General features: G+C 42.2%; 1 protein-coding gene across 1 annotated transcript in view; it reads right to left on the bottom strand.

Moving 5' to 3' along the window:
- Positions 1–5,198: 5,198 nt before the first annotated feature.
- Positions 5,199–22,339, bottom strand: part of mef2ca (myocyte enhancer factor 2ca) — a 28,068-nt gene continuing 10,927 nt past the window's right edge. The window contains 10 exon segments of the mRNA XM_051072733.1: positions 5,199–11,249; positions 12,646–12,769; positions 12,864–12,993; positions 13,554–13,667; positions 13,669–13,724; positions 14,394–14,409; positions 14,411–14,439; positions 14,530–14,719; positions 14,806–14,949; positions 22,082–22,285. Of these exon segments, the coding sequence (XP_050928690.1) occupies positions 10,883–11,249; positions 12,646–12,769; positions 12,864–12,993; positions 13,554–13,667; positions 13,669–13,724; positions 14,394–14,409; positions 14,411–14,439; positions 14,530–14,719; positions 14,806–14,949; positions 22,082–22,285 (1,374 nt within the window). The 3' untranslated portion in view covers positions 5,199–10,882.

Below are 22,339 nucleotides of genomic sequence, written 5' to 3'. Positions count from 1 at the left end.
GTTTTTCCTTTAATTTGTCATCTGTCTGTGTCAGTCACAAGGAACACGTTCCTGCAGAATGAGTATTTGTACTTTGGATACTTCTTTATTCTGATATTAACTGCAGTACCTTTTACTTAGAACATTAGGGCATTTTACCTTAAATAGCACCTTCAGAATGATCTTGTAATAGGGAGATTAATGCCTCTGTTGTTCCCTGAATGCTTGTTCTTGCTCTGTGTATCTTGGATTGAGTGGATATGATTTCCCATGAGAAGTGCGTAATGCTTTTTGTCTTACGTCACACACCATCAGCTGTGCGTCTTCACCTACTAGCTTGGTAATTCTTCCTTTCATTCATCAATCGCTTCATTTAGTAACGTAACTCATTTGTGCAGTTGCTCGTTAGCTTGTTATCTCTTTGGTAACATGACCTGTAATGAGTGTAACTAATTTTCAATCTTCCGACATTACCATCAGACGTCAGTGAGAATGTGTAACTTAGCCAGTATTTTCTGTGGTGTGTGGAGATGATGTGGATCGATGGTGCAACATTTTGACATGTTGTGTAACTCACTAACTGCCTGTTACTGTAGTTACACTTGACTTGTCATCCAGTCACTCAGACTAATGTTTTCAGTCAGACACATTAGCTGAATGCAGACTCAACATGAGAGGACAGTGGGATGAGTTTGTTTAGTGTTTGTGTTTGTTGCCTGAGTACGCTGCTTCCTGCACCTTTAACCTTCAGAGCCCAGCAGAATTTAGAGAACCAGCTTCATTATGGATAGCATTCCTACAGAGAGTAGGATGCTTGTAGTTTAACCAGAAACATCTCTATATATCACTACCAGACTCCATTGACAAAAACAGGAATTTTACAGAGCAGAACACAGGAGCTGCTGGAATACCACTGCCTCCATCTGTTAGTGTTTGTACTTTTACTGATGTAAAGGTAAAAGTATCAGAGTTATTCTTTAAGTAGGAATTTGAATGTAGTGTAACAGAGCGTTTTTACATTGTTGTATTAGTATTTTTGTGTAATTAAATGATCTGAGTACCTCCTCCTCTGCTATATATGACTGCACAACCACCCATGCATGTATAAGCAAGCAGACAGACCAGGTTGAAGTCCATTATCACCACTCCACAGTTGGAACTTCTGACTAATCGAACCTCTTCGTACACATTTTAAGAAGCCAGCTTCTGTTTTGAGTCAGTGCACGTTCAGAACAGACTGTGCTTGTTGACGGATTGAAGCTGCTCTGCACTTCTTCTTCTAACTTGAAGATATATCATGTTTATAAAGGCTTTGTGCCTCCGTCAGCTCCAGAGAGTTTTACCTTGACTCACAATTACTTGCATACCAAGACACACACACACACACTCTTATGCAAAGAACAAAAACCTCCAGCACACACACACACACACACACACACACAATGATGAGAGGTCACATGAATAATGTTTTGGCTTCTACTATACAGGCTGCTTCTGTCTGGCTGATAAACAGAAACTGGTTTGAACTGGATGAAGAGACACAGGCACAGACAGTAGAGTGTATGTGTGCAGACAGATTGGCATCACGTTTTTTAAAAGGACCTGGTCATGTTGCCATGAAAGATAAAGCTTTGTTTTGTTTTTACCGCTGACTGGGAAAGGTGTCATTTCTTTTTTCTTTCTGTCTTGGATTACTGAATTGCTGGTGTGATAGACACTTGATCCTCAGGAAGGTGTTGGAATAAAAAGGCGTCCGCAGAGAGGCACAACATTGTACATATAGGTCATGTTTACTGAGGTGTTGTTTCTCTGGGAGTAGTTTTAAGTGTTTGCTCATGTTGCATCTGAATCAGACATGCACAATCACATTCATCCGAGCAGTCATACACACAGCACAAACACACACAAATGCAAGGTACTTTACAGGCATCTGGGCCGACGGCCAATTCTCAGGGTGTCCTTGACGACTTCTAAACACAGCTCAGGTTTGGTGGCTGCACTTGCTGCGTGTGGATTGGCTGTTTCTGCACCAAACACCCCCCCCCCCAAAAAAAAAAACCAAAAAAACTTGATTAATTTAATCAAAGCCATGCATGGAGAAAATTGAGACATGCATGTGCAAACACACCTCTGAGATTCATTCCCTGTCACAACACGCTGCTTGAAATGTAAAAACTGTCTGAAACCTTCGCCCTTTATCCCGGCATCCTGTTCCTCTGCAGACAGCCAGCCAACAATCTATGGGCATTACCCAGACCGCCAAAAATAAACACAAGCCGTCTGCATTCATGTCGAAGCAGTGAGACAGGATTTATGAACCGTTTGTACTTTAAAACCTCTGTAAGAAAACACAGTGATGAACACAACATCAAACCACAGACAGTGAGCAGCAGAATCCACAATCTGCTGCTCAACCTGTTAACAGCTCTGTTTACAATCTGTAATTATTTCAGCGTAAAATCTGTTTAAACAGGTCTGAGAGTGTGTAGTCATGCTCAGCAGGTCTGTGAGGCTGTGCGGCAGCCAAGAGAGGTCAGCAAGGTGCAATTTAAAAAAACATCTTCATCTGTTTGATAACTCACACTCTGCAAATATACACAACACAGTCAAATATAGAAACGTGCTGCAGGTAACGTAGATGACAGAGTGTTTCCAGGGGACACAGAAAGCAATGAACCTGGCTCGGACACATGTTGTTTGATGCCTTGCGACTTTTATTGAAGTCTGTTACTCATCAGTGATTTTGGAAAAAGAGCAAAAATGTAAATTTTATTTTAACGTCATTAAACAACGTGTCCCAGACAGGCTCAACACTTTTTTCTTTGTAGTGTAATTGTATAATACTAAAATAGAAGACAACCTTCAACTTTAAATGTTTCAGGGGAAAAAATATTTTCTTCAGTCTGCAAAGTAAAAAGCAAAAGCAAATCCTGAGTTGATCGAATCGTTAAACCAGTATTTCTGTGTTTTGTCTACTTTAGCATGTTGCTAATACTTGCTAATTAGCTTTAAACACAGGGTGCAGCTGGGGCTGATGGGAGTTAGCTTTGCAGGTATTTATAGCATATCTATTTACTGTATATTGGTGGTGATGATTAAAAATATTGTCGTAGTGATGATGGTTCATCCTGTCAGCTAAATATATGTTGAGATATTTCACAGGAAAATTCTTTAAAGAAAAGTCAGTTGTCCTCTCGTCATCAGAGCTGTTTGTAGAAAATTTGAATCCACCCAGTCGTCGTCATGATGTTTCAGTCTGGATCAAAGCTGCGGACCGACCGAGAGTCAGCCTGATGCTGTGGTTAGAAACTGAGATACTACAGTCTTTCCTCATTTGCCTCATCATTTGAAACCTCTGATTCTCGGTACACTGTGTGCCGCTCTCAGCATCAAAAGGAAACGTTTTCACATGATCCAGTGATGCATTTCATTGTTGTTTCTCCAGCACATTTCAGTTCTCTGCAGCTCAGTCAGACGTCAGAGAGGAACAGGCCTCGGGTTCAGGGGGACGGATGTGAAAGTAGATTGTGTCTCTGGTCAGAGGGAGACGAGGGCGCAGACAGGGAAGAGACAACATGTTGTGTGGCAGAGGGTTTGTGTTTGTGTTGTCAGATGAAGTGCTGCGAGCAGGTGGACAGGAGTGTCTGGATGACCAGTGAGCTGTTGCAGGGGATTTACATCTTGTTTTTCATCTCTAAATAGTTACTGATTTGCATGGATTTGTTGCACTGAGACCTTTGTTTGTGGTACATCACTGTGAAGCGGCTGTAGAAACCAGAGGGGAGGGTCATTTTCATTATTTTTATTCAGTGTGTGCGACAGTTTGATGATAAAGTGGCTGTGGTTTGAGTTTGATGAGTTCATGTTTGGCTCAGATGAAGAGTTGAGCTCCTCAGTAGAAACTCATGTGGTGCTGCTTCATGTTTTCAAGAAGTGCGGCCATGTTTGAGAAAATGTGCTTCAGCTGAGGAAACCTGTCAGCTGGAGGTCAGAGGTCAGCAGTAAGTCAGCACAGCAGCAGTCAACGTGCATAAACTGTGGATCAGCTTTCACCACTTGTTTGTGTGTTGTTGTTGTTGTGTATTTACTTGTTGGACTCCATTTTGCACATGTTTAAAAACTAAATATTAGGTTTAAACCAAACGTAACACAAATGACTGTATATTAAACTGTAGTTTGCTGCTTCCACATCGAAAAATCCAGAAAACAAATAATAATATACATTGTTGTGTTTTTAGTTTTCAGTGACAGTGTTTTCTTGTTGGGAGACGTTGTTGTCTGTGTTCTGGTCTCAGAGTTGATTCTTAGAATTTACCTGTTGTTAAGTTTTGAGAAAGTGAAACCATGTGGCAGATATTTAGCACACCTTTCTCTTTCACTTTGACCAGCTGATCTGTATCTGTTGATTTTATCAGCTGGACTAAAACTGATTGATCCATCAGTTTGATGATGTGTTATCAATTAACAAAACTTAGATTCTAACTAGTTTGAATATAAAACACACTTTTAATGACAACAGATCATGTTAACATTAAATGATCTTTTATATTTTGATGATGTGCACTGATTGATAAATAAATGGAGATATGACAGTCAGAGTTATTGATAATAAATATGATCATTAGTTGCAGCTCTGTGAAGTTGTAGAGATGATTTGAGGTTTGCATGTCTGCTGCAGCAGCAGCATGTGATTTAAGAGGGAAGTGATGATAGGGGAGTTTAGCCTGTGGCGCCCCCTGGCTGTTACAGTCTGTCGCTGCACCTCAGGAAAATCTGAAAATGTTTTTGGAAGTTAAAAACACAAACTCACTTGTGTTATTATAATTCAGTGTCAGTGTTTGTAATCAGCTGATTAAACTGCTCAGTAGCAGCTGCTGTCTCAGAGAGGAGACTTCAGTCTGTTTACTGAACGTAGCTGCTGTTGTTTACAGACGTTTGTTGTTTATCATCATCATTCAGTTTATATCAAACTGTCTCTGATGAATATTTGTAGATGTTGTTTTACTGGTTTGACTCTCTCCCTCGCTCCCCCCATCCCTCTCTCTCCCCCTCTTATTTGTTCTCTCTTTCTCCCTCACTCCCTTTTTCTCTCCCTCCCTCTCTCTCTCTCTCTCCCCCTCTGTATTAGTTGACAGTTGTGTGTTACGTACTTTGAAGCCTCCCTGGTGTAAAATCTAAAGTGAAGGATTGATGTTGACAAACCACACAGACACAGTCTGTAACAGAGCCTGTATATTTATTTATTTTTCTGCAAAATACAAATACTACCACGTTTCTGAGTGAGGGACTTCCTGTACATGATCTGCCACAACAGAGGTGCACTTTATTATATGATTTTTTCTGAGAATCATTGTCTCCAAGTGGCGACAAAGGCCAGCTTATGCCGCTAACATTCTCTTAGAATAATCAGCCCAATAAAAATAACATTAAATTATTTCACCTGGGCGTTTTTTTTTTTTTTTTTAAGTATGAGCAGGTGAAGTCCAGGCAGTTACTGATAAAAGATTCAAACCAAAAACACTAATATACAGGGTAGTTCACACTTTGGTTAGTTTACACGCCAACTTTTCTTCGCTGTGAGCTTTTCCACCTCCACCCGGAGCCTGAGGACGAGCTCCTGGCTCTGTCGTTAACACCGAGGCGGGTGTGGTACGGTAAAAATCGGAGCTGGAAGCCGACCAACCCGGAGACTACAGTCATCATAAAAGAAAAGGAGTGCAGGAGAAAACAGATCTGGGCTCTGTCCTTTTTTTTTTTCCTTTTAGCTTTTTTAAACACACATCATGTCGTAGTTAAACAGCAGCGCCTCTCAGACCACAACAGCTACAGGGATCAGAATCAGTGAATTTAGTCTCTGGGTTTACAGTAAACGGGGCACATACAGTGCAGACCTGTGGCTGAGGGTTTGAGCTCCAAATATACAGTTCTTCAACCAAAATATTCAAATGTGAACAACCCTCAGCCACCTCTCTGTCTCCTTTAAAAATAAAAAAATGTGGATATCACTCAGCAAACCCTTAACTACGGTGCAGAGCCTCTGAGTGTGGCTGGTGTCAGACCCAGCTGAGGTACAAGGCACAAATTATTCAACATGTCCACAAAGCTCCTGTACAGTTACAGATAGAAATACACAGCAATGGAGAGTAACTTAGTCTGTTTAATGTAGTTAACTACTTGAGTTTTTCCATTTTAAGTTTTTTGCTCCTACATTTTGGAGGAAATATTGGACTTTGCTCTACATTTTTTGATGTAGTATCTGTAGTTACTTCCAGCCTTTATGGCCTGTGATCTCCCACAGTAAACAGTCTAGTTGTCACAGTTACAGGAGACATTTTCCTGCATAGTAAAGTACTTTTACTGCTGATACTTTACTGTACATTTTCCTGGTAAAATGTACTTAAGGAGAATTTTGAGTGGGTATTTTACTATTGAGTGATCATGTATTTTTACATTGTTGGTGCTTTTGCTTCAGTAAATAATCTGAGTACTTCTTCCACCACTGCAGATTTATTTTTGCAGTCGTTGCAGGAAACTTGTTGTTGTTGTTGTTGTTGAAGTTGAACAGCAGATTGTTGTTTGTGCTCTGTGAGATTGTCACTGTGAGATAATGTGGGGTCTGACACCAGCTGAACAGCAGACTCTAAAACGGGATTTCTACTGGACTTAAAATCTCCCTGAATGTTTGTTAGAAAATAGTTTGTGCTTCCTGCCTCTGTGTTTTTATATTACTGTTATTAAATAGAGCTGCACACATCCAAAAATATCAATTTGATATAATATTAAAGGAAACTTTTTGTTAAAAACATAACACTATAAACTCTGTGCAGCAAAGCATCACTGTCCTGTTGGATATGGCTTTTAGGAGTGCAATCCTCACTCTGACTGATAAACCCTGTTAGCACATGCTAACACTAACTCTGTGCATGATTCACCTCAAGTCTGTTCAGACACCAACTGTTTTATAGGAAAACGATGTCGTATGGAAGCAAAGAAAGGCCATAAATATTAACATTTTTAATGTTGATGGAAACCAAATTGTGAAATATAACCACTACTTTAAATATATTCTGATTTAAAAACAGTCTGTGAATTTATTATTTGATTTTTCTCCTCTGACATTTTCAGAAGTTCTTTTCAGGTTTTGTAAATTTAGAAACTCAGTCACATGTGAATTTCTTTCCTTTCTTTTTAAATCATGTGACAGTACACAAACATGTAATGTTGAATAGCATCTGACATTAATTTAATACAGCTGAAATAATTACAGAAAAATAATTGATAACTGTAGATAAATTGTTAATTGAACCATTTTTGAAGCATAAAAAATCTTTGCAGATTTCAGTCTCTGAAGAGCAGTTTAACTTTGACATTTCATTCTTTAACTGAATATTCTGCTCAAACACAACATTTGAAGAGGTCACTTTCAGCTCAGTGAATGTTATGTCTCTGTTTTAGGATGAATAAAACCTAAAACTAAAAATACTTGAATTATTTGGTCAAACTTAAATCGTTTCTTTGGAAAAAAAGAATAAACTTTTGGAAAGTGAGAGAGGTCTTTGTTTAAACTTTTAGCTCCTCTCTACTTCACAGGCTTTTATTTATGCATATGGAGGTATGAGGTGTTTCTGTGTTTGTGTCACAAAATTTAACAGAGCTAAAACAAACAGAAGTATTGAGTAGTGGTTAATTTTCACAGTAACTTATTCAGTAAATAATGAGATTAAAATGCTCTTTGCTTCCATAGATTTTGTGTATCTGGATTGCATTCACCAAAAATCCTCATATTTCTACCACGGCTCTGAAAATGATTCACTAACTCTGAAAAGTGTCTTCACATCAGTTGAAATTTGCCCAAAGCTTCTTTTCTATGCAACCTGTTGCAGATAAGTTTCTAATCACTCACACGAAAAACGTCCTCAGTTTCTCTCTTGCACCTCCACCTTCCTTCACCTCTTTCTCTTCCTCTACTTCCTCATGCGTTCTCTTTCTACCTCTTTTCACTTTGCCAGGCTTTACCTTCCATACTTTAATATTTTAAATGTGCTATATGTTTCTATGCGTGCAAATATGTTGAACCTGCAACACGGCATGTGCAGCAGAGACGCCTGCTCCCATGGCTCCAATGATCAACATGTTATTAAACTCACCAGTAGCTTCAGCGTTCAGAGTACCAGACTTCTTCACTTTATACCTTTGTTAGTTTGCATACACCTGCACATACGTCAATGTGCATTTTACATATTTGTTATTTAATTAAACCACCACCCCCCTCCCCTCCCACACACACCTCCTGCCGCTGAACACACACAAAACAAACACATGTACACATCCAGCCTCTGCAGCCTCTGCAGTACATGTTGGTGTTAAATGACCTGGATCAGACTGACTGTACAACATGTAAGAAACAGTCCTTATGTGTCAAAAACAGCTCAGTAGAAGGAACTTAAAGTTTTAGTGTAATTCTTCATATGATGATGAATATTACTCATCACTCTGAGAGACTTTGGGGTTTTTCCTGGCATTTGTTTGATGGTCTAACGCTGATTTCTTGTATTTGTCTGAGGTTTAAACTCTTGCTGAGATTCAAGAATAAAAGCAAAATCGCTCATTTTAAATCTAATGTTTGTTTGTAAGAGGACACCACAGCATCGTTTCCTTTAATATTTGTCGCCCCGTGATTACTCCTTATTGCAGTTTTATCTCTTGTGTATTGTGGTGTAGAGTAGAAATCTCAGCCTGTTCAGTAGAAATTGACTTGTGTGCAGTAAAGTTATTGGAACAGTTAAGTTGCTGCTGTCTGGTTGACTTTGTTTCTGTTGCCATAGTTTACTTAAACTCCTGTTGCTGCCAATTTTTGTAAAGGAAAAACCTGTGTAAAACAGTGAATTGTTGATTATATACTTCAGTTTTTGTTGGATGTGTTTGTTTGTCAGAGGTGTTGGTAGCCAGGCTGTTTCCCGTCTTTATGCTAAGCTAAGCTAACAGGCTTCTTAGCTGTAGCTTCATATTTAGTGTACAGATATAAGAGTGGTATTTATCTTCCTTCTCTCTCTTCTCTTTTTTATTTAACAACATGTAACTGGATCTCATTAAGTTGCTGTGTGTTGTGACAGTTACTGACAGTTAATCTGATGTTGTTTGTAAAAAGATAAAACTGTGTGTTCTTTAATATCTGTAGCTGTATTATTACTCCTATCACAGTTTTATTGATCAGTTTGATCTTTGTTGTATCTTCAGTAAGTCAGGTGGAGTTACTGCTGTCTGGTTCCAGCTGGACTTTGTTTCTGTTGACAAACTCCTGTCACTTCAGTTTTCTTAAAGGAAGGTTCAACATAAAAACTCTGTGTAAAATAGTGAATATTTGTTTTTATACTTTGGTTTTTGTCAGATTAAACATGCAAGACATAAGATGTTTGTTAGAGGTGTTTGTAGGTGAATTTTGTCTCCTTCAGACAGAGCCAGGCTAACAGTTTCCTCCTGTTTACAGTGTTTATGCTAAGCTAAGCTAACATGTCTCCTGAATGTACTTTGTATGGCTTTGGATGTTATAAAATCTGGTTAGGTTCTATTTTGTATTTCTAAAACAATGACTTCTACCTTACAGATATTTTATGACAGTTATTGAGTTTTAAATCTAATATCTGTAGCTGCATGGCTACATTTTCAGTTTTATCTTTTGTGCATCATGTTGTGGTTTGGTTGCTGCTGTCTGGTTCTAACTGGACTTTTGTTTCTGTCTCCACAGGCTCCCTAAACTCCTGTTACTGCCAGCTCTCCTAAAGGAAAAGCTTCAGCACAGAATGGTGAGTTGTTGTTTATATGCTTCAGTTTGTGTTGGATTAAATGAGTGAGACATGATTTGTTAACTTATGTTTGTTAGAGGTGTTGGTAGATGGATTTTATTGACTTCAGACAGAGCCAGGCTAACTGTTTCCTCCTGTTTCCAGTGTTTATGCTAAGCTAAGCTAACATGTCTCCTGAATGTACTTTCTATGGCTTTGGATGTTATAAAATCTGGTTAGGTTCTATTTTGTATTTCTAAAACAATGACTTCTACCTTACAGATATTTTATGACAGTTATTGAGTTTTAAATCTAATATCTGTAGCTGCATGGCTACATTTTCAGTTTTATCTTTTGTGCATCATGTTGTGGTTTGGTTGCTGCTGTCTGGTTCTAACTGGACTTTTGTTTCTGTCTCCACAGGCTCCCTAAACTCCTGTTACTGCCAGCTCTCCTAAAGGAAAAGCTTCAGCACAGAATGGTGAGTTGTTGTTTATATGCTTCAGTTTGTGTTGGATTAAATGAGTGAGACATGATTTGTTAACTTATGTTTGTTAGAGGTGTTGGTAGATGGATTTTATTGACTTCAGACAGAGCCAGGCTAACTGTTTCCTCCTGTTTCCAGTGTTTATGCTAAGCTAAGCTAATTGGCCTTGTGGCTTCATATTTATCTTCTAATGTAAGTTGTCTAGACTGTCTAACTGTTCCTTCTCTGGACTGTAGACATTTTAAAAGTAACTGAGTTACTCTTAGTGTTTCCTGTTTGTCTCTGTTTCACTCTCAGGGTTAATTGATTTAATTGATTGTCAAAGCTGCTGAATGGTTCTTTACACTGAGATTTTTTGACCCATAATTCCAAGCTGTGGATCTGTGTTCAGACTGTTTATTACAGTTTGTGTTGAACCAGTCCTGATCCTCCAGGAGTCGGTCTCTCTAGTGTACAGGTCTAGCTACAGTACATGTTGTAAATACAGCAGAGCGTTAACCCCCCGCCCCCCCGTTACCATTACACATATAGCACACCCACTCAGTACAAGAAGAATATGTAGATAATAATAATAATAACACTATCAGGTAACTTTCCTAACATCTCTTCCCCTCTGGTTGCAGGCCGCCTCCCATCATGTCGCCCAGCCCTCCGATAGCCTCATCCGTTTGACTGACGGGCTGTGGCGCTCCTCCTGGCCGGGCAGGGGTCGGAGCAGGAAGCTGTCGTTGCCGTGGTGATCGTCACGGTCCTCGCTGCCTTCGTACGAGCTCCCGCAGCTGGACGCGCTGTCGCCGGGGGAGCGTCCCGCTTCGTTGGGACCCGCCCGCCCAGACATGGAGGAGGAGGAGTACCCGGCCACGGTCACGCCCCCTCCTCCTCCCAGCCCCGTGCCGACCATGCTGACGCCCCGGTCTCTGGGAGGAGACGCCGGCTCGGACTTGATGTGGAGGTTCTGGTGACCCGAGGTGAGGTTCAGGTTCGAGTTCTGACACAGGTTCCTGTAACGACAGAGAGGAACATGAACGTAGAGTTACATCACAACACATTTTATTTCTACACCAACAGTTCAGATGTTCAGGCTGATGTGGAGCTCGCTCTTTAACTCTTCTGTCTTTCTCCCCTGCCTGTCTCTTTCCTCATCCCTCCTTTCTTTCTTCTCCTCTATCTGTCCTTTTATCTGTATCTTGTCTTTCCTGTCTTTTCTCCTCTTCCTCTCTCTCATCATTCCTCTCCTGTCTTTCTTTCTCTCCTCTTCTGTCTGTCTTCTCCTCTCTATCTCTCTCCTCTCTTCTATCCTTTCTTTCTTTCTTCTCTCTTTTATTATTTTCTTTCCTTCTATACTATCTTGTCTTTCCCTGTCTCTTTTCTCCTCTTCCTCTCTCCTTTCCTGTCTTTTCTAACCTCCATCTTATTCTTTCTTCCTCTCTTCTATTGATCCCTTGTCTTTTGCTCCTGCCTGTCTCTTTCCCTCTCCTCTTATTCCTTTCTTTCCTTGTCTCTCTCCCTCATTATCCCTCCTCTTTCTTCATCCTTTCTTCTGTCCCTGCCCTATCTCCCCTCTCCTGTGTCTTTCCCTCTATCTTTATCCCTTTCCTCTTCCTGCCTCTTTTTCCTCATCCCTCATTTCTTCCTTTCCTTTTCTCCCCCTCTCTCCTCCCCTTCCTCTTTTATCTGTCCCTTTCTTTTTCCTGTCTTTCCCTGTCTTTCTCCTCTTCCTCTCTCTCATCTTTTCTACCTCCCTGTCTTATTCTCCTCTTCCTCTTCTTCCTCCCTCTCTCCTCCCTTTCCTCTCTTTTCCCCTGTCTATACCTATCTTGTCTTTCCCTGTCTCTTCTAACCTCTGTCTTATTCTTTCTTTCTCTCCTGTCTGTCTCTTTCCCCTCTCCCTCATTATCCCTTCTCTTCTTTCTCTCCTCTTCCTCTCTCCCTCTCTTGTCTCTTTCCCTACTTCTGTCTTTTCTCTCTCCTGTCTTATCTTTTTCTTCGCTCTCCTACCCATGTCCCCCTGTTCTCTCCCTCCTTCCTACCCTCACCCCTTTCTTTCCCTCTTATTTGTCCTGTCTTCTTATTCCTATCTTTCCTTTTCTCTATCTATGCCCTTTCTTTCCCCACCTCTGTCTCTCTCTCTCTCTCCTAGCCATGTCCCCCTGTTCTCTCCTCTCTTCCTCTCCCTTTTCTGTCTCTCTGGTCTTTTTCCTCCTCTTCCCCTCTCTTCCCCTCTCTCCCTCTTCTGTCTTTCCTCTCTGCTCTCTCGTTCCTGTCTTTCCCTGCTTTTTCTTTCCTTTCCTCTGTTCACTCTCCTATCCTACCTGTATCCTCTCATCCCTTTCTTCCCTCCCTCCCTCCTCTCTCTCTTTCCTCCACCTGTGTGTGATGTGGCGTTCAGGTACTCACCCCATGTGTCCGAGAGCCGGGTGCTGCAGGTTCTGGATCTGTTGGTGCTGCCAGCTCGTCACCGATCCCAGACCAGAACCTCCGAATCCAGACAGGGGGGACAGGTCTGATCCCAGGGAGAACTCTGAGGAGAACACACACAGGAAGTCGTCATCGTTAACCAACCACATCCTGCAGGAGGCGACTTCCTGTCCGCAGCAGCATCAGCAGTTACTCACCTGTGCCGTAAGAGGAGGAGAGCGAGGACGGGTACCCGCCCATCCCCTGTCCAGGCAGAGAGGGAGCGGCGATGGAGACGGCCGGAGTGGACAGAGTCTGAGCGCTCTGAGAGTGGTTTATTCTCTGGTTCTGTGAAACAGCAATAAACACGTTACACTCTGTTTATCTGACTCTGACCTTACTAACACTCCAACACAGAACACTTTACTACTTTCTAATGCTATTAAAAGTACAACTATATGAATATTAATACACTTAATAAAGTGAAAACTAGTGGAGATATTAAAATGATCAAATTAATTCACATGAATCCATGTGACACGTTAAAGTTTCAGACTAATCCAGTCACAGATTAATAAGACTGAAGACACAAAATGATTCCATTCACCTTAATAAATAAATATTACAATAATACAAATATTCAGAAGTATTTATAGATTAGCTACAGGATTTTACCAGGTCCCATGAATTTAACAGAAGGTTTTAAAGAAGAATAAATCCCTGAAATGAACCTGGAAACTTTAAAGTAAACAACTTAATCAAAGTTACTCTACTCTACTCTACTGCAGCTACTTACCAACATGAGGTCAAAGTCCTCACACTGGAGCAGCGTTAAAGCACAGACTGAAATTATTCCCATTCTTTATAAAGAGGAGTCAAGGTGAGAGAAGTGAAGGGTGGAGACTCACGATAGTTGGCATGTTGTTGCACTTGTTGGACGGAGGCATCAGAGTGCGGAGGTCGGGTTTGCGGCTCAGGCTCATCTGAGGAGGAGGACTCTTGTCCTGCATGTTTTTAGGAGACTCCTCCAGGAGAGAGCAGGCCGGGGGAGGTGCAGTGGTTGGTGTAGCTGCCGTTTCCTGGACAGAAACAAACGTCAGAGCTTCATGGTTAAAGTCAGGTTTTATGGTAAATATATAAATGAAGATGTGGTGAGCAGATCAACAGCAGCTGGAAGGAAACACTTATTTATTATAGTAGATGTTTATCTGTCTTTATCATTTTGTTGTCTCTCGTCTGTTTTGGCTGCAGTTAAACATTTAAACATTATTTTCTCAAAAACTTTGGTCAATAAAACGTCAGATAATAATTTAGTCCTGTTACAGTTACAGCAGATTCTCATGTTAAAGAATCAGAGATTTTTGTTCACATTAAAACAATTTAACGATCATCAATCAATCTCTGATCAAATCAGTTTTGTGAGCTCTATGATTTATGATTAAAACCTTTTCATGGTTAAATTAAAGTATAAACTGTAAATATTTGGGCTGTATGTGATTAATTTATCATCAGAACAGCTGCAGGTTAATTTCCTGTTGATTAATATTAATAATTCTTTTGATTCTACTGATGCCACTTTATTTAAGTCTGAGAACTAAAAGCAGAGCAGCTGAATTTTACAGGAATCTGCTGTTTTTATGTCTAATATCTGTTTTTAAATAAAGTGCAGTGTGTCTCTTCTGTCAGTGAAGATAATGTAACATCATGTTTCCTCTGATGTGGAGGATTAAGAGTATAAAGAGTCTCACCCACACTGGAGACCACAGGTGCTCGGCAGCTCTGAGCCCATCAGACCTGCAGACAGAAAACACACAGGGTCAGAGGTCAGAGGTCATGATGGGTTACAGAGTGTAAGTAGGAGGTGTATATATAGTAAATAAATACCTGTGTTTCCGGTGCTGGGGGGCCGCTGAGGGGACATGCTGTTCCTCTGCAGGGAGGGGTGAGTGTGGGAGATGGGCAGCAGGTTGTGGTTACTCAGACCGGCCCCGATGCCGGGGTGGGAGTACAGCAGTCCACTGGTGTTACTGCCCGGGATGGACACCCCCATGTCGTAGTTGGAGGGGGGCAGACCCTGCTGGATAACAAACAGCACCTGTTAGCGTGAACTGAGACGACCTGAGGCGTTGAGGCTTTAAAGCAGAGCAGCTGAGAACGTACACAGATCCTCTGTCTGTTGATCATCAGGTCGATGTCTTCGTTGATCTTTCTGTATTTGTCGTCGGACTCTGGGCTCTGGCCGGCAGAGTCGTCGGCCTCGATGTCGGGGCTGTCGCAGCCGTTTAAACCTTTCTTACGCAGCGTCTGAAGGACACAAGAAGGAGAAAACACAACATTATTATTGATAATCAATAATATTTCCTTCTGATTTAAAACTTCAGCATTATAACTGAGCTCAGCCAATGGTCTCATGTTATTCCTCTGACCAGCAGGGGGCAGTAACGCTCCAACACCCACCAACAAACACAGGAAATAAGAACAAGCTGATGTAAACAACACAGGGTTCAAAGAGAAATCATCTTTGTTCTGTGACACAGTAAAGCAAATACTTCATGTTTTCTACAGAACTGTGTAAAAGTTTAAACACTTCATCCTGCAGCAGGACGACGAGAACACACAACCAGAGTGTGAAACTGCAGGTGTACTGATAAATAAAGAGGATTCATGTCTTTACTTTGAGTCTAAAGCGCCGTCTGTACAGTAACATGAGCTACACATACTCCAGCTGAGTACTCACAAATACTGCGAGTGTCAGTACTGAGTGTTACTGTCCCACAGACTGAGGAGACAAAAACTGTGAACGTGTCCTTTAAACTCAATGAGCTGCAGTGTCTGATTCGACCACAAGAGGGCGCCACCTGAGCAGAAATCCACACACACACACACACACACACACACACACACACTGAACATCATCATCTTCCTCTGAGTTTGTGAGCGACACAACATGAAGAACCAGAGCAGACGCACTCGACTGAACCGAGTTCAATCCAAAGAGGAAGACTCAGAAAAACTCTTCATTCAGTGTGTGTGTGTGTGTGTGACTCAAACATGCATGAATCTCTCAGATGATGATGATGAAGATGGTGTGTGTGTGTGTGTGTAGTACAGTATGTGGTTTGGCTCTCAGTCGTCTGCTTCAGCACTTCACAGCCCATTAGTCCTCTCTGTCACTGGATGACTGCAACACACACACACACACACACACTCAGATATCCCACTCATCCCAGTCATGTCCACCTGTTTTGCTTTACAGAGAAGGGAGGGGTGAGGGGGCAGGGGGAGGGGCAGGGTGAGAGGAAGGGGGAGGAGAAGGGTGAGGCAGCTACCACCAATGCCGGTGTGGCGAGCGGAGGGATGGCCGTAGAAGGCTATTTTTTACTCCGGTGCTCCGCAGCGTTTTCTCGTCACTCCCATCCCTCCCTCACAATCTGTCAATCTGGCTCGTCTGTTCTCACTCACACACACACACACACACACACACACACACACACACACACACACACCGTTACTACTCTGCACCCACTCCTTCCTTTTTCAATAAAGAAACAGCTCGAGTGGAGGGACAAGTATTCACAGTACTTATTGAAGTAGAAGTAGCAGTACCACGCAGTACAAATACTCCTTGTATTGTATTTAAATTTTGACTTAAAGTACAGAAGTATAAAGTACAAAATACAGTTAAAGTTTCAAAGTAAAAGTACTTACTCACTTAAGTAAAAGTTCCAACACGACTGTGTAAAAATCCTTTACTCAGAGTAAAGACTGATGCTTCATGTTTGGTTGAAAATGTCTCAGATTCTTTACTCGAGTAAAAAAAATACCACAGAGTAAAGATACTCAAATACTCAAAGGAAAGAGTAAAAGTCCTGCTGAAGTAAAAGTACACAAGTATTGTCAGCTAGTAGTATCAAAGTAAAGGTACTCGTTCTGCAGTAACTGGCTCCAACCCTGACACAGCCAGGAACTACAAAGTATTCAGATGATATATTTAAGTACTCATAGCAGTACCTCGCTGTAAAAATACTCCTTTACATGTATTTACATTTTGACTTAAAGTAAAAAAGTATTTTCAGATAAAAGTCGTCAGATGAGGAGACGGAGGATTTTTTTTTGTGAAACGTTGGAAGCAGCTGAAGAAATATTCAGATCATTTACTTCAGGAAAAGTAGAAGTACCACTAAAAGTAACTTAGTACAGGAAGTTCAGAGGTATTTGTACATTACTGGAGTATTTAGGAAAACATGAACTGAGTATTTTTATCACTTCATATTTTAAATGAGTGTAGTATTGGTTACTGCAGTAGTGTGAGTAACAGAGTATTTCCCTCTGATATTCAGTGCAGTTACTCTCCACAGCTGAGCAGGAATGTGTGTGTCGGGGTGTGTGTGAGTGTGTGTGTGTGGTGGCAGGTGGTTTGAGCAGCTTCCTGAAGACAGCTGAGGAGGGAGGGAGGGAGGATGCCATAATACCCCCCCCCCCCCTCCTCCCACATCCATCCACACCTCCACCCTCTCTGCTTTTCTTTTCCATCGATTTTGTTTTTTCAGTTTCAGCCGCTGCTCTCTTTATTTTCGTGGGTGGTCTCCTCCACCTCCTCCACCTCCTCCACCACTTCCACATCAGATGATGCTCTGAGTGTGAGTGTGTGTGTGTGTGTGTGTGTGTGCCAGGGAACATGACATGCAGCTTTTACACCATCCCACCACCTCGGCTCAGGCAGCAGATGGACCTTTTGTCCAGAATTAGAGCAGTGTGTATTTCCAGAACTGAAGCTACATGATGAACAAAGAAAGGGAAACTATTTATTCTACACGTCCTGTATTGATTACTGCTGATTACCTGAAGTTCTTCAGAAAGTTATCAGACAGCTGCTTCTTATTACCTGTTAATATTCTAATTCAAATGATCCTCACTGGCACTGAAAGCATCAGCAGACTGTACTTCACCTTTTACTGCTCGACCTCTACCTGACACCATGAGAATCTCTGCTCTCCCATGATTCATCTGACGACCCCTCAGGTTTATCTGCTGACCCTTTAGAGGGCCCTGGCCCCTGTAGTTGAGAACCAGTGGCCTAAACTCTCTGACTGTGTGTGACTGTAAAACCAGCTACAACAGGAACTGATCAATGAGCTGATCAGAGATCAGTCACAGGACACACTTACTGCACAATACAGTACTTTTACTGCTGATACTTCAAGTACATGAAGCTGAGAATACTCGAGTACTGAAGTAGGATCTTAAATGCAGGATTTTTACACAGTAGTGTCTGTACTTTTACTTCAGTAACGAATCTGAGAACAAGTACTTTTACTCTGAAACTTGAAGTACATTTTGTAGTTTGTACTTTAAGACAAAATGTAAATACACGTAAAGGAGTATTTTTACAGAGTGATACTGCTACTTCTACTTACTGCAGAACGAGTACTTTTACTTTGATACTTGTACCTGATAATACTTGTGTACTTTTACTTCAGCAGGATTGTTACTCTTTCCTTTGAGTATCTTTACACTGTGGTATTTTTACTCGAGTAAAGAATCAGGAGACATTTTCAACCAAACCTGAAGCATCGATGTGAAGTGTAAAATATATCTGTAAGAAGTACAAATACTTCATGGTGGTCGAACCAGTCACATCAGGTCGTGTGTGTGAACGTTCGTCTTCAGACCCAAACTCAGAGAAAAAGGAAGGAGAGGAACTAAGACTCTGTTCCTCTGCTTCTCTTCCTTTTCTTTATTTTCCTCCCGCGGCTCACACACATCTACACACACACTCAGTCATTCACAGGCAAAACCACAGTCGCACACACTCACAGCCCGTCATGGCTATTCTTAGCCGTGTTCTGGGCTATTTTTAGACCACTACCAGTTTCCAGCCATTTAGCAGGGAGGGATCAGAGCCAACACAAAGGAACTGGACTAACTCTGAGAGCACATGAGTTTCACTGTGTGTGTGTGTCTATTGAAAACTTCATCTGTTTCTAATCTGAAACAGCATGGACACACACACACACACACACACACACTGCAGAGCAGGCCAAAGCAAAATAAGGTTGACCGAGTAAAAGTGAGGAATGCAGAACTCCTCAGATTTATAAATAGCAGCAAGGTTCCCAGGCTAAATGAACACAATACAATAAGATGATAGTTATCTGGCCTCCACACACACACACACACACACACACACACACACATACACAAATAGGCACATGCCAACCCGCCACATGAGGGAAAAAAAACAAGATGACCAAAACAAAGGAGCCTCTCTTCTGCTGAATTCCTGTCTGGCAGATATTTCATTGGTGCCGAGTCTTTTCACAGCAGAGATCTTCCTCTACCATCACACTCACACGCCTCCACCACGCCACAAAAACTGGTCAATTAACCAATAAAGTCGATTGGCAGGGAATCAGAAGTGACCAACATTCATCAGCTGATTAATGGGAACATGATAATAAAGTGAGAATGTGTGTTGATTGAAACGTGGATAAACATTCATAAATGCTGTAGTGTTTTTACACCAGCCTCGAGCTAGCTGTTTCCCAGTCTTTATGCTAAGCTAGGCTAACTCCAGATATCCTTCTTTTCATCTCGCTCTCCTTAATAAATGTTGAACTATTCCTTTAAAATCCCGGCCACCTCCAGCCAGGAGGAGCTCCACCGCGCTCAGCTCGTTCCAGCGCCATCCTGGCTCAGCGAGCGCGACCTTGGCACGGCCGCCCTGGCGCCACGTTGTGCCATGTATTGTTGCCTCACTGTGAGAGGTTACACATGCCTCTCACAGACTTCTCTCCCTCATTATCCAGTCAGAGATTAAGCCTGGTGCGCTGGCCGAGGATCAAACGTTATCAGCGAACACAGGAATCACACTGAAACCATGTGTATGAACAAACCACGTCACACTGCTTCAGGGAGAACACACACACAGCTTCAATACAAGTACACAACGGTTCTCTGTCCGCCACATCACAAAACACAAAACAGAACTTTACTTTCAACCTAACTTTCCTAAACTTTGTGCTCAACTCGACACCGCCCTGACGAAGGCGAGACGACCAAAACTTCAGCAGCACAGAGACGACAAACGTCTGATACATGAAAACTAAAATCATACAGTCACAATCTCTGTCTGACTGTTTGGATATAAAATGTCATCACTTCCTCATTTGAGCCTGTTTTTATCACATTTGGGTGAAACTTAGTCAGAATTATCCTGTGAATTCCAGAGTTACAGTACCATACAGTTTGTGAGGTCACAGTGACCCTTAACCTTTGACCTTTAACCAGCAAAATTTAACCAGTTCATCCTTGAGTCCAAGTGAACGTTTGTGCCAAATTGAAGGAAACTCCCTGAAGGTGTTAGAGAGATATCTGGTTCAGAATGAGACAGACGACCTGAAACATCCACGGTCATAAACACATCGTCGCATTCTGAACAGCGTTAGCCGCACAGCGCTAACCTCTGCCCAGGACTCTCCCTGTGATCTCAGCTCTCAGACATGTGGAGCATTCATCAGCTGCCTACAACAAGTGGTTATCCTCCAGTATGAACCTGCACCTGTCACTGGAACATATTCTGTTCTCGTGCTCCACAGGACGGCGGCACATGGCGACGTGTGAGTGGAAGCAGTGACATGCTGCTTTAATACACTGCTGGTCAGAGTCACACATCTCAGAGAATTAGCATCTGACTAAAAAAAAAGAAGAAGGAGAGAAAGTTCATGTTTTTCTTTGTCATATATGAACTTTATCTGCTGGATCAAACACCAGAGTCTGTCCTCAGTTCACGTCTGGAGGAACCAGGGAGGAGACAAAAGGCTGAGTGATGTGGACACAGGAAGAGGAAGCTGGAGCAGCAGCGAGGGAGGAAGTGTTGTAGAGACGGGTGAAGTGGCTGCAGATGGAGCGCAGCAGCAGTAAATAAGCCGGGCCCGTTCAGACTGTGAGGATACACAGATGAAGAGGCTGCGCGGACAGATTACAGTAACGAGCTAAACAGGATTGTGGTAGATTACAGAGGATTACAGAGCGAGTAAGCCTGGTTCTGACCGGGGCTGGCCAAGAGGCCGCGTGGAGGGCCGCGTGGAGGGAAAAGCTCAGGTGCACACACACATACAGAATGTACATGTGAACACAACGAGCGCACAAACACACATGGGCTCACGGCAGCTCCTCCTGAATGAGGAGCTCTTACTTCAGAGCGAGGGAGCGTTTGTCTTTTATTTTACAGACGAATAGAACAGGTGTGTCGTGTGTGATTGTTGTTGGAAGAACACACCCACATTCAATCAGTAATTACTCCACAACAAGTCTCCTGTCGCCGTCACCAGGCCGGAGAGAGGCCCGATACTTCTACTTCTGCCTGATCAGAAACTCTGAATAAAAGAATGAGCAACAGCTTTATAACAACGAGTCAGTCGACACTGACGCTACTGAACCGGTTCTGAAAATTCTGAGCTGCAGCTCAACCGAATCCAATTCAGCTGAAACGAAGCACAGCGATGCTGCGTCCATTTTAGCCGCGCTCTGCATCGTTCTCAAAATGGCAGCAGAAACCAACCTTTGGAGAAACGCCCGGCTCTGCGCTCGCCGCTCTTCTCAAGTTAAGACAAATCTCTGCGAACATAACGTCACAGTCACATCAATAACAAGAGGTTACACCTCTTTAGATTTTATTTCCTGCACACACTCGGACCTGAATGAATCGGGTCTGGTCTCTGACTTCTGACAGCTTAAGTCTGACCTTGGTGACACGGTGTGCTTAATGTCCACAGCGAGTGTGTGTGTTTACATGTGTCTGCAGAGGCACACACACTTGCTATTGTGTTCTCCTAACACTATTACATAAGTGAAGGCAGAACAAGGTTCAGTCCAGTACAAACTGTGTTGCTCTGTGCTGTACACACAGCGTGTACACACAGTTCACACACCTGGACGCACAAACACGCTCCAGGTTTTCCAGCCGGCCACAACTACCACTAATGATTGTTTTTATTATTGGAAAGTTTACACTGTCACCACTATCCATCATCAATAAATCTGACTGAAATCACTTCACTTCTACAGCTGCAGAACCTGCCTGAGAATCCTCCTGTTTTTACGTTTTCTTCAGCGTCACAGTAAAACAGTGATAGTTGTCTGTATGTCTATGAGGAAACTGCACACAGGAGCTGCTAACGGTGAATTCGGCATATTTTTCATGGTGCTCAAGTTTCAATAGGAGCAGGTGTCATCAAAAAACAGCAAATATTTACATTCAATCATCATATTCGATCCTTTTTCCTGGAAATATGTTTGAAATAGTAAAAATAGCCACAATAATTACTGTTCCATCCAACAAGCTGTCCAACAACCCCAAAATATTCAACCAATCAACAACCAATCAGTTATCAATAGCACTGCTGATGGACCTGTGTGTGTTTGTGTTACTCACATCCACGATGTCGGAGTTGGTCCGGCTCTCGTGCGGCTCGTTGTACTCGGTGTATTTGAGCAGAACTTTGTCCATGTCGGTGCTGGCGTACTGGAACAGCTTGTTGGTGCTGTTGAAGATGATGAGGGCGATCTCACAGTCGCACAGCACGCTCAGCTCGTACGCCTTCTTCATCAGACCAAACTTACGCTTGGTGAACGTCACCTGGAGGAAATCAGAGGGAGACGTAAGGAATGGACTCACTGGACATTTGAACTC

Source organism: Lates calcarifer, linkage group LG9 (genome assembly GCF_001640805.2).
Source record: "Lates calcarifer isolate ASB-BC8 linkage group LG9, TLL_Latcal_v3, whole genome shotgun sequence".
Lineage (NCBI taxonomy): Eukaryota > Metazoa > Chordata > Actinopteri > Centropomidae > Lates > Lates calcarifer.
Note: the sequence above shows the minus strand (reverse complement) of the source record. Positions and strands in the feature narration are given on the sequence as shown.